The sequence below is a fragment of the Gorilla gorilla genome, chromosome 15 (genome assembly GCF_029281585.2).
Source record: "Gorilla gorilla gorilla isolate KB3781 chromosome 15, NHGRI_mGorGor1-v2.1_pri, whole genome shotgun sequence".
In the NCBI taxonomy this organism is placed as follows: Eukaryota; Metazoa; Chordata; class Mammalia; order Primates; family Hominidae; genus Gorilla; species Gorilla gorilla.
Window position 1 is genome coordinate 81,907,178 of NC_073239.2, and position 12,481 is coordinate 81,919,658.

A 12,481-nucleotide genomic window follows, 5' to 3' on the forward strand; every position below is an offset into this window, starting at 1 on the left:
GATTCATAGATGGTAGGTCAAGTATGGGTGGGAAAAAAAAAGTGTTCCTCCTGGGCTCGGATCCTGTGGAAATAGAATATATCAGGGCTCTGGGTTAGTTTCAGGAATTTCACAATTACCCGTTTTTATCATTGTTGCCTATGAAATTGAGTGTTTTAAAGGATGCTAATTAATATTGGAGATACTATACATTTTGGCTGAATGGCTGAGTATATAATTCAACATATCAATATAAGGCTGAAGCCAAACATCAACATCATAGAATAAGCGAGGATATAAGAATAAATTAGAAAATTTATCAGAATTTTAAATCATTATCACAGTCTCAATATTTAACATATTAATAGTCAAAATTTAAAAGTCTGACACTTTAATACAGGAAGTAACCTTCACTGTTAGCTAAAGTGCATGGTTAGCTGTTAGCAGTAAATCTAGATGGCAGGGTTTGTTTGTGTGTCTGAGGTCATGATGCTGATCAAATGGGACAGACTCACCCACACGCCCAGGACCACAGACCACGCCCAGGTCCAGGGATGCCTGTGATGATGCTGAAGTAGGCATTTGCCTATTCAGTGTTCCAGGGCCAAAGCTGAATAGCAGACTGGGCTGAAAGTCAAGCCTGGAGCTGAATGTCAGTACATTCTATACTTAATCCCCTTCCCAGGAATGATTTTCTTCTCTGAGGTTGGGACTGTCTACCTGGAGTGAGGTAGTCAGTCCCAAGGAGCTTTTTGACCATGCTTTTCCTGGTTTTGTTTATTCATGTCTGCTTTCCCATGAAAATTCATTTTTTCTTCCCTGTGGGTATTGTCACGGTTTCACACCCTTTTGAATGTACCCTTTTGCATTTATCACCTTGGCTTTAATAAGAAACCTGAAATGCATAAACTACACAGATACCTCGCTCACATGTAGTTTTTAAATTTGTTTTCTCCTGGGCACAGGAGACGGGTGCTCCTCAGAAGTGAGAAATATTGATAATGTCCCTGTGCTAATAGAGCCCTGGAGGTTAAGTGCTGACAATGGCTCTGAAGCCAGAATACTCTGAGTTAAAGTCCTCAAAGCAGGTCTCTCACAGGCACCAGCTTAGCTCCCGTGTTTTCTACCATTCCTGTATGTGATACAATTTTAGAATTTCCCAGATCCTGAGCAGGTAGAGGATGTATTCCCTTCTGACTGTTGTTCTTTCCAAGGTCTCACAAATAAGTTCACCTTTCCTCGATTGCTTTATTGCTTACATGCCAGGTGCTTATTTTTTGACTAGAGAGGCCCCTGGCTTTAGTGATTTTAGAAAGTCCCCAGGAACCAGCAATGGACTGAATCCCCTGTCCTCTCATCTGTCACAATCAAATGCATGTTTCCCAGGATGGCCCAGGTTTGGGGGGAGGAAGTGGCTTTGCTCTCATTCCATTCTGCTGCCTTTGTGTGATCCTCTCTTTCAGCAGCAGTATCTAGAGAGTCTCCAAAGGACAGGACACTCTGCTGGGCTCAGGGAAGCCAGAGTGAGCAAGGCTAGCCCTGGGCCTGCCCCTGCTGGGCTCTTGGTCTAGTGGGGGAAGTGGACATTAAACAAATGAACACAAATATACAGTTACCGGTGGGATAATTTGAGAGAGAGAATCACTGGGAGAATCTAATTTGGATTGGGAAGTTAGGGAAGGCTTCTTACAGAAAGTGACATTTAAGCTGAATCTGTAGGTGGAATAGGGGTGGCTAACTTAAAGGATGGGGAGAGTGTTCCAGGCAGAGGGAACAGCATGTGCTAAGGCCAGGAGACTGAAAGGAGCGGAGCTCAAAGAAGGCAGCATGACCAGAGCTCAGGGGCGGAGATGAGGTTGGAGAGTAGTGTGGGTGGAGGCACACTGTGAAGAGTCTGGAAGCCCAGTGGGCTCACCCCTCATAAGAAATTCTATTTAAATCATTACCCAGTACACATAGATGTGTAAGTTCCTTCTCAGACAGTGGAAACCTGACTTCCCATAGCCTTAATAGATTTACCCACTTGCTCTCCTGTCACCCTCTGCACAGTGACACGGGGGCCCTCCTCATCCACTTGAGCTGACAGCCTGCATCCCACCCTGCACCCCCTCAAGTCCTGCACGAAACCTGTCTTATTCTGCTCCATGTAATTGAATGGTTTTGGGGCTGAATTGTTCAGGTAAAAATAGGAAGAGCTCTACCTTTTCTTTCTTAACTTCCTACACAGAAAAGATTTTTGGATAGAGGTGAGTTGAGAATGAAGGACCGGTGAGGGTATTAGTCAGCTTGGGCTGCCATAAAACGGTATCACAGATGGGGTGCATTAAACCACAGAGATTTATTTTTTGACATTTCTGGAGGCCAGAAGTCTAAGACCAAGGTGTCAGCAGGCTTGGTTTCTCCTGAGGCTGCTGACTGGCTTCACCAACATGTTATACTTCTTAATTTCACTGGCCCTTCACTAACTGCCTTATAATCCTTTTATTCGTCTCATGTAGGTTCCCTAACACACCCACCACCGTGGCCACTCCACAGCTCTCCCACCGTCTTGACTCCTAGTTCCTGAGAAAATCGAGGCTGACCCACCTGACTTTCCTGTTTCCTTCTTCCCACATCAGAGACCTATATTTCGCTAGCTTCATACCCATCATTTCTCGCTCAAAGAATGTAGCATCCTTCCTTATTCCAGGCTCACCTCTCCTACTATACCCTCATCCCAGCCCTCCTCCATCCTCTTTACAGACCTTCCCTATGGATTTCCTCTGAGCTTTTGCATTTCTAATGTGGAATTTCTCTGCTTACTGCCTTGTACTTTTGATCCAGCTGAACTAAACTAACTCGAATGTGTCATGGTGTTTTCTTCATTTTGCCTGCTTAACTCATGTCTTTCCAGCCTTAAACTCAATGCTGTTCCCTTTGGGAAGAGTTTTCTGACCCTCTATCTCTTCCCGTGGCTGATCACAGCGTTTATTGGACAGGGCTCTGCTTGTCATTTTCACATGTGTGTCCACCTCTGGACTGTCGCTCTAGGGTACAGAGCAGCCTCTACCCCAGTGCTGGACAACACTCTGCCCACACAGATGGGTGCTCCCTGCGTCCTGAGTGGACTTTCCTGAAAGAGAAACTGAGTCTGGCCTTCTCTTGTTTACAGTTTGCCTTCACCTCTGCTCTGAATGCTCTTGGAGGTCTCTAGCCCTTCTGTGGTTTGTTGCCTTTCCCCTCAGTCTTAATTCTCTCCTCCCTGATGGCCTGTGACATGACACTTCCTTTGCTCTTCCCTAGCATATGTAAACTCTCCTGTTTCTCTCCTTCATTGGCTCCTCCAAACCCTTAGAGATGGGTCTTCCCACAATTTTGTTTTCAAACTTCTCTCTCTGCCCTCTCACCTTCTGTGGCTTCACCTGTCACTTGCGTGCAGACAAATGCTTCGTAGTCTGTGTATGTAACCTGAATCCCTCTCCTGAGCCTCACGTGTGTGTCCAGCAGCCTGATTGACATCATCACCTGAATGCACTCCCAGCATCCTAAGACCCACACATCCAAAAGTCGGCTGATCACGGGTCACACACTAGTTCGGGCCCTAAGTAGCCCCGACTGGGTCAGCTCCTCAGAGCTTCTAACCCCGTCTCCCCACCCCATCTGTCTGCCCACTGCGATGTTTTCAGTTACTTCAGTTTGTAAACACATACTGACTACCTACTGTTTTTCTAAAGCACAGTTCTGATCATTTCTTTCCTCATCCCAAAAACCTTCAGGACTTCCCTTTGCCGAGTAAATTGAGTAGAAATGCCTTAGTCAGCATCCCAGATCCTTGTTTTTTTGTTTGTTTGTTTGTTTTTAAACTGGGGCAGTACTCCTGCTTTCCTCCCATTCCTCTTTCATCCCTGTATTGAGGTGAGATTCTCCCACCTGTCACTCCTCTTGTACACTTTATACCTGTACAGCATAGTAGAGTAGCCATTAGCCACCTGCAGCTATTTAAACTTGAATTAAAATTGAATTAAAATTTTCTCCTTCTGCCAGGGCCACTCATCGCACATTCCTCCTTTTTCACACAAACTTTCCTGATCATTCCTTTCTTCATGAGATATCCCCTTCCTTTTGAGCCTCAGTAGTATGTTTTTCCCTTGCAAAACCTACCCATTCTTTCCTTGTAGCCATTGATATACTTACCTCATTTCTGAATTGGAAGAGTTTTTGAGGTAAAGACTACATGAAGGGCTGGGTGCGGTGGCTCAACGCCCGTAATCCCAGCATTTTGGGAGGCCAAGGCAGGGGATTACCTGAGGTCAGGAGTTCAAGACCAGCCTGGGCAACATGGTGAAACCCCCGTCTCCACTAAAAATACAAAAATTAGCTGGGTGTGGTGGCACGTGCCAGTAATCCCAGCTACTCAGTTGGCTGAGGCAGGAGAATAGCTTGAACCCAGGAGGTGGAGGTTGCAGTGAGCTGAAATCACACCACTGCACTCCAGCCTGGGTGACAGAGCGAGACTCCGTCTCAGGAAAAAAAAAAAAAAAGACTGCATGAAGGCTCTTATTCTGAGCCAAGTACACTGGGAATTTGATAAACAATTGTGGAATTGACTACCTGGCAAAGGGAATGGTTCTTTTTCCTTTGTTTCTGTAATCTGCAAGCACAGGGAACATCTTGACAATCTGTGCTTTTTCTTTCCTTCCCTAGTCACACAGGCTCTTCTGCCAGACCAAGAAAGAAGTGCAGCCTCTGTGCTTTGCCCGACCTGTGCAGGTGGCCATGGGCGGCACATTCAATCTTAAAGCCAGTATTGCTGACTTGAAAGCCAAGGACAGCGACTGGCTGCAGAACACGGTCCTCTGGCCAGGGCTGTGGGTCACAACGTGGGAGGTGGAATTTCAGGGAGAGAATAATAGTTGGATAACCGAGAGGCAGGCAGGGAGTAAATTACGGGCCTTGGAGAAGTCATCCCAGAAGGGGTGACTGAAATGACAGCGGCTGAGGCAGTGAAGTGGCGAGGCTCAGATTTAAATTGCTTATAGGATGGGGAGCCACAAAGATATCTGTTCTTAGATGCTGGAGGAAGTTTCTGGGTGGACTGTCATTGCCTGGCTGCGTGTGCTCATTGCGGCTTTTCCGTTAGCCCAAAGTCACTGCCTTTAGGAGACAGTCGCACTTAAAATGTCAGTTGGCATGGTTTTCAGATGCTTTAGAGACATTCAGACAAGAGCTTCTTTTCTCAGGTTTAGTTGCTCTTTGCAACCAGAGAAGTTGCTGGTTATCCAATCAGTGACTGCAGGGGGACGTCCTGAAGCTGAGTGTGTACCCGTGTGTGTGTACGTGCATATACGTGTGTATGGTGGAAGCATAAGCTATTAGAATGGGCTTATAAGCTGTTTGTCTTTCCAGGCTTGTTTTGCAGAGGGAGAAGCACTTCCATTATCTGAAAAGAGGCCTTCGACAACTGACAGATGCCTATGAGGTAAACACATTACCCAGGAACTCTTGTTGTCAAATTATCCACCAAATCCTCCTCCTTTTTCTATTTAAACGTAAAAGACTGTTGGGGCTGACCTGTTGCAGAGTCACTCTTTGTTCTCTGTGGCTCTGGCAGGAGGTAGGGTGCTGTCACAGAGCTGGGACTCAGCCCTGAAAGGGCAGAACCTAGTCTCTTCCAGAGTGAGTGGAGCACCCTAGATAGGATGGGGCTTTCTTCTGTTACTAGATGATGACTGAGGGGTTCACGTGCTTTATCTAGACCTCCTTGACAGCTGGCTAAATGCCAGTTACCTGTTCACCCTTAACCCTTTGCCCTATAAGCTGATCTAATTTCTCGCTCATTTATTGAGGACTATTGTCCAAACCTGTTAAGTCTGTATCATGATGGTTACAAATTTTCCAACTTCACCACTCCTTCTAGTACATTACTTTTCATATCTTCATTAAAGAGACAAAAAACCCTTTCTTGTAATAAGATCTAATTTCTATACTGACTAGAGGAGCAGTATAGAGAGTGGTCCTTGCAATTTAACACTACTATTTAAGAGTAGATCTTTAATATTTCCCAGAGCAACCTCAGGGCTGGGTGACGGTGGAGGGGGACAGATGTTGGATGGGATTGAGTGGCAGGCAAAGGGTGAATGTGAACAGGAAGTCTCCAATCTTTCTGCCCTGCTTAACACAGAGCAGCATCTCTATTTTTAATCTGCTTTTTATTTGGGTTCCACATTTGATTATTTGTGGCAATGATTTGCCAGCTCAAATGCCTGTAGGGCCCAGGCAGGCAGCATAAATCAGTGAAGTGGGCTGCATGGAGACTGAGGCTAACTGGAGACCCCGTGCCCTTACTTCTTTCCTGCCCATTGCTGCCATCTGGGAATGCAGACCCAGGGTTGCCAAATCATCTTTGTTTCCTTTTTTTTTTTCTTCCTCCAAATGAAGCCGGAAATCACGTTTTCATGTGACTCTCCTGACAAATGTTGCAGCTACTTCCAGTTAAACAATACACATCCATGGGCTAGATTTGACCTGTGGGCTATGAATTTTCAATCCTTGACTCAAGTCCTCAATAGTTATGCTACAGTTGGTACCATATCAGCTAACAATTTATTGAACAGTGTGCTGAAAGCTTACCATGCATTCTCTCATTATTTATGAGATGGAGTCTCGCTTTATTTCCCAGGCTGGAGTGCAGTGGCATGATCGTGAGTCACTGCAACCTCCACCTCAGGTTCAAGCGATTCTCTTGCCTCAGCCTCCTGAGTGGCCAGGATTACAGGTGTGCACCATCACGCCTGGCTAATTTTTGTATTTTTAGTAGAGACGGGGTTTCACCATATTGGCCAGGCTGGTCTCGAACTCCTGACCTCAAGTGATCCACCTGCCTCAGCCTCCTAAGGCTCTGGGGTTACAGGCGTGAGCTACTGCGCCCAGTTGCATTCTCTTATTTAAATCTTGTAACTACGTGAGGTAGATCAATCTTTTGTTTTTTGCAAATAATGAAATGGGCATAGTAAAATTAAGTCATTTGCTCAAAGGCACATAGCTAGTAAGATGAGGAGCTGGGATTCAAACCTAAGCTGCATCCCTGGCAGTGTCTTCAGTAGCTCACCAGCCTACCTTCCAGGTGGTGGGTTAGCCACAGCTTGGGATATCAGCACAGTTTTGAAGAGAGCAGCTTGGGCCAACGGAAAGAATACTGGATTGACTCTAAAAACCTAGGTTCTTGTCTCACCTCTGACATTTGCTATTTTTATAATCTGAAAAAGGTTAATCTTTGGACCTCATTTATATATTTTAATTTATAAAACTGGGGCAGTACTCCTACCTACCCTGCCTAGCCTTGAATGCTCAATAATCATTTATGGTTTAATTAGGATCAAGAGCCGTCTGCATTTTGCCTTTGGAAGCCTTTCCTAGCTCCCCAGGCAGAATTAGTCAGTCTCTTCCACGTGCTCCCTCAAAACTCTGTTTTCGTCCATTACAGCATTTCTCCAGGTATATGTACATGTGTTGGTTCCAGAAAGACATGAGGTAACTTATATGTCTGTCCAGTGCTCTCTTCCCCTACAGGTAACCACACACATTCTATATCCCAAGCATCTCAAGAACAGAAACCAGGTCAGGCATGGTGGCTAATGCCTGTAATCTCAGCACTTTGGGAGGCTCAGGCAGGTGAATTGCTTCAGCCCAGGAGTTCAAGACCAGCCTGGGCAACATAGTGGGATGCTGTCTCTATAAAAACTTAAAAAATTAGCCAGGCATAGTGGTGTGTGCCCCTAGTCCCAGCTACTTAGGAGGCTGAGGTGGGAGGATTGCTTGAGCCCGGGAGGTTGAGGCTGCAGTGAGCTGAGATCATACCACTGCACTCTAGCCTGGGTGACAGAGCGAGACCCTGTCTCAAAAAAATAAACGGTAGAAACCAAATTTTATTATCATCCCCCCAGTGTCTAATACAGTGCTTGGCACAAGTAGATACTATCAAATATTTGTTGAATCAGTGATTGAGTTAAGCTAGGAAATCTCTTCGGAGAATGTATATCTCCTTGGTTCTATACCGAGAAAATAGCAGCCCCTAACCTCCTGGCCTGTAGGAAGTCCTCTGCTCAGCCTTCCTTAGATGCCTGCCAGGGAGGGATCCACTGGGTTCAGGGTCATCTTTTTTTTAATCCTGTTGTCTTTTTTTTCTTTTCTTTCTTTTTTTTTTTTTTTGAGACGGAGTCTTGCTCTGTCGCCTAGGCTGGAGTGCAGTGGTGCCATCTCGGCTCACTGCAACCTCTGCCTCCCAGGTTCAAGTGATTCTCCTGCCTCGGCCTCCCAAGTAGCTGGGATTACAGGCGCATATCACTATGCCCAGCTAATTTTTGTATTTTTAATAGAGACAGGGTTTCACCATGTTGGCCAGGCTGGTCTTGAATTCCTGACCTTAAATGATCCACCCACCTTGGCCTCCCAAAGTGCTGGGATTACAGGCATGAACCACCACGCCCAGCCTTGTTATCTTTTTTTTTTTTTTTTTTTTTTTTTTTTAAACAGATGGTCATTTCAGCTCCTGGCTAAGGCCACAAAGCAAAGCGTCCTTTATTCACTGATTGTTGTTTGAGCAAGGGTGCCCTCCTCCCCCTTGCCAGGCTGCTGGGAGTGAGACAGATACAGCCTTGGCAGCAGTGTCTTGGAGTGATTGTGAATAAGGGATGTTTTCTCTCCTGTCTCTCTCCCAGTGTCTGGATGCCAGCCGCCCATGGCTCTGCTATTGGATCCTGCACAGCTTGGAACTGCTAGATGAACCCATCCCCCAGATAGTGGCTACAGAGTGAGTCTGGGGTGTTCTCTGAAATTGTATTTTGAGTTTGGGATTTTGTTTTGTTTCTGTTTTATTTGTTTGGAATGGAAAAAAACAGTGCCACAAAGAAATCTTTGCTCTTCTCATGACCTCCGGCAACTTCCTGAAACTCCTCCACTTTAGAAACCTAATAATGTAAGCTGGTGGGTAGAACAAGACTTTGAACTTCCAAGAGAAGGATTCTGGTTTCTTCTGTGGCCTTTTCTTTTGGCTCTTGACTCTGGTCTTTGAGAAAAGTCTTAATCATCAACTCTGAAAGACAAGATTTTGCCAGAAACTACAGTATGCATTTGAACAGCTTCTGTGGGGAAGCACGTGCCAGTCCAGTGAACAAAAATGCCTTTGCCTTTCCTACGCACCTCTATAGAAGTACCTCCCCGCTCCCGGTGCTTGGAGGGACCATGTAGCTCTTGATGGGACTGGATGTGTTACTGGTGTGGCATACAAATGCCATGACTCTCAGTTTTCCTAAACCTGATCGATGATTAGAGATCTAAGCAACTGAGCTTCTTCCCAAGATCCTTGTACAGATGGCATTCGTGATCTGGCATCTCATTCCCAGACACTCATCACCATTTATATATTAAAGAAGAAAAGACTGATCATGACTCCAGTCCTAGGGATACCTGGAATAAGAAAGGGCAGCCAGGAATTGGATCCAAGAGATCCACTGAGAGGCAGCATGGGCTTAGGCAGCATCTCGAATTTCTCAGCTTCCTCTGGTGCTCTTGAGGGCGAAGCATCTGGGATGAGAGACTTCTGAGCCAGGTTTGTTTCTCCACAGCACAAGGAGGCAGCTGTGCTGGGACACACAGAGGCTAGCCGGGGCCCCTCTCTGGTCACAGAGCCCCTGCCTCAGTCACATTGTCAGGTCAGAGGAACAGAACTGCACATTGTCTCATTCATTCTGTCTTAACAATAACCTCTCATTCTTGCCTTCCTGGGCAGGGTGTCTTGTGATGAATGTGGATGGGGAAGATAATAAAGAATTAGGCCATTAACCCTTGTGGTACGTAGGATGCTTTCTGAGGGAGAGTCAAGTGCATTGTTTTGATCATCGGGATGCCACTGCAAGCCTGGCTGCTTCCAGCACTGGAAGGAGAGTTGGACACAGTTTCTGCAGTAACAGGAATTTAATTGTCAAAGAAAGGCCCATGTGGTTTTTGTTTTGTTTTTTTTTTTGTTTTGTTTTTTTTGTTTTTTTTTGAGACAGAGTTTCACTCTGTCACCCAGGCTGGGGTGCAGTGGCACAGTCTCAGCTCACTGCAGCCTCTGCTTCCCGGGTTCAAGCAATTCTCCTGCCTCAGCCTCCTGAGTAGCTGGGATTACAGGCACCCACCACCGTGCCCGGCTAATTTTTGTATTTTTAGTAGAGGTAGGCTTTTACCATATTGACCAGGCTGGTCTTGAACTCCTGACCTCAGTTGATCTACCCGCCTCGGCCTCCCAAAGTGCTGGGATAACAGGTGTGAGCCACCACATCCAGCCTCGTGTGTTTTTGAAATACCAGCTCGGGGGCCTGGGGATTGTTTGGGAAGTTTTCCCTTCACTCCTACACAATCAGGATATTTGGAAAGTTTTCCCTTCACTCTTGCACAATGGGAAAGTTGGGTGTGAGAGAAGAAAGAAAAAATGGGGATTTCTGTGAGCCTGGATCTGAACGCTGGATGGAGGAGGCCGCAGACCCATGAGAAACTGGAAGAGAGAATCACAGGGGGTGCCTGAGGTGGAAGAACTCGAGCCAAAATCGACTGAGTTTTTTTCTAGGCTGCGTACTTGGTGTTTTATAGTGAAGGCTTTTCTGAGGAAGTGTCAGCACCGCTTTTGGGGCAATGTCACATAGGAAGAGAGGAGCCTTTAAAGGGCCTTTCATTGGAAGCAATCTAAATTAAATATCAACAGTAGAGAATGTTTAAAAAAATTTTTTTTTAAATGTAAAGCTGGGCGTGGTGGCTCACGCCTGTAATCCCAAGCACATTGGGAGGTTGAGGTGGGTGGATCCCTTGAGGTCAGGAGTTTGAGACCAGCCTGGCCAACATGGTGAAACCCCATCTCTACTAAAATACAAAAATTAGCTGGGCATGGTGGTGCATGCCTGTCATCCCAGCTACTCAGGAGGCTGAGGCAGGAGAATCGCTTGAACCTAGGAGGTGGAGGTTGCAGTGAGCCGAGATTGTGCCTTTGCACTCCAGTCCGGGCAACAGAGTGACACTCCATCCTAAAAAAATAAATAAATAAAATACATAAATTTAAAAAATAAAACATAAGTCAGTTATGGTGCAGTACATTCTGTGAAATACTATATAACCATTAAAAAATGTATAAATGTGGCCATGCATGATCACACCTGTAACCCCAGCACTTTGGGAGGCCAAGGTCAGAGGACCACTGGGGCCCAGGAATTCAAGACCAGTCTGGGCGACATAGTGAGACTCCATTTCAAAAACAAAAATAAAAATAGCTGGGCGTGGTGGTGCACACTTCTAGTTCTAGCTGCTCAGGAGGCTGAGACAGGAGTTCAGGAGTTTGAGGCTGCAGTGAGCCATGATGGCACCACTGCATTCCAGCCTGGGTAACAGAGCAAGACCCTGTCTCAATAAATATATGAATGTGTATATTTGTATGTTAAAATATATGTATTTATATAGAGAGATGTGAAATGAAAATAGTTTAAAAGATTTAATTTACATACATTAAAAATGTAGATTATTATATGCATAGATAGAACCAGAAAGATACATGTAGTAGTTATTTCTGGACGATGGGGTTAAAAGTGATTTTATAAACTTTCTGGTCTGGGCACGGTGTCTCACACCTGTAATCCCAGGGCTTGGGGAGGCCAAGGTCGGCAGATCACCCGAGGTCAAGAGTTCGAGACCAGTCTGGCCAACATGGGGAAATCTTGTCTCTACTAAAAATATAAAAATTAGCCTGGCTTGGTGGTGTATGCCTGTAATCCCAGCTACTTGGGAGACTAAGGCAGGAGAATTGCTTGAATCTGGGAGGTGGACGTTGCGATGAGCCAAGATCATGCCACTCTACTCCAGCGGGGAGGACAGAATGAGACTCTGTCTTAAAAAAAAAAAAAAAAAAAAAAAGGCCAGGCGCGGTGGCTCACACCTGTAATCCCAGCACTTTGGGAGGCCGAAGCGGGTGCATCACCTGAGGTCGGGAGTTTGAGACCAGCCTGGCCAACATGGAGAAACCCCGTCTCTACTAAAAATACAAAATTAGCCAGGCGTGGTGGCACATGCCTGTAATCCTACTCAGGAGGCTGTTTGTTTGTTTTTTGAGACAAGAGTCTCCTTCTGTTACTGCACTCCCGCCTCCTACTCAGGAGGCTGAGGCAGGAGACTCGCTTGAACCCGGGAGGCGGAGGTTGCGGTGAGCCAAGATTGCACCACTGCACTCCAGCTTGGGCAACAAGAGTGAAACTCCGTCTCAAAAAAAGAAAAAGAAAAAGAAAAAGAAGAACTTTCTAGCTGGATGTAGTGGCTCATGGCTGTAATCCCAGGACTTTGAGAGGCTGAGACAGGCGGATTACTTGAGGTCAGGAGTTCGAGACCAGTCTGGCCAACATGGTGAAACCCTGTCTCTACTAAAAATACAAAAAATAGCCAGATGTGGTGTCTGGCACCTGTAATCCCAGCTACTCGGGAGACTGAAGCAGGAGAATCGCTTGAA

General features: G+C 45.9%; 2 protein-coding genes across 3 annotated transcripts in view; one reads left to right on the forward strand and one right to left on the reverse strand.

Moving 5' to 3' along the window:
- FNTB (farnesyltransferase, CAAX box, subunit beta) overlaps positions 1-12,481 on the forward strand; it is a 75,254-nt gene that overhangs the window by 20,146 nt on the left and 42,627 nt on the right. Inside the window, exons 3-4 of the mRNA XM_004055304.5 lie at positions 5,365-5,437; positions 8,676-8,767. Of these exons, the coding sequence (XP_004055352.1) occupies positions 5,365-5,437; positions 8,676-8,767 (165 nt within the window). The remainder of the gene's footprint in view (positions 1-5,364; positions 5,438-8,675; positions 8,768-12,481) is intronic.
- Positions 1-12,481, reverse strand: part of MAX (MYC associated factor X) — a 97,919-nt gene that overhangs the window by 2,570 nt on the left and 82,868 nt on the right. The gene's annotated exons all lie outside the window — the stretch shown is intronic.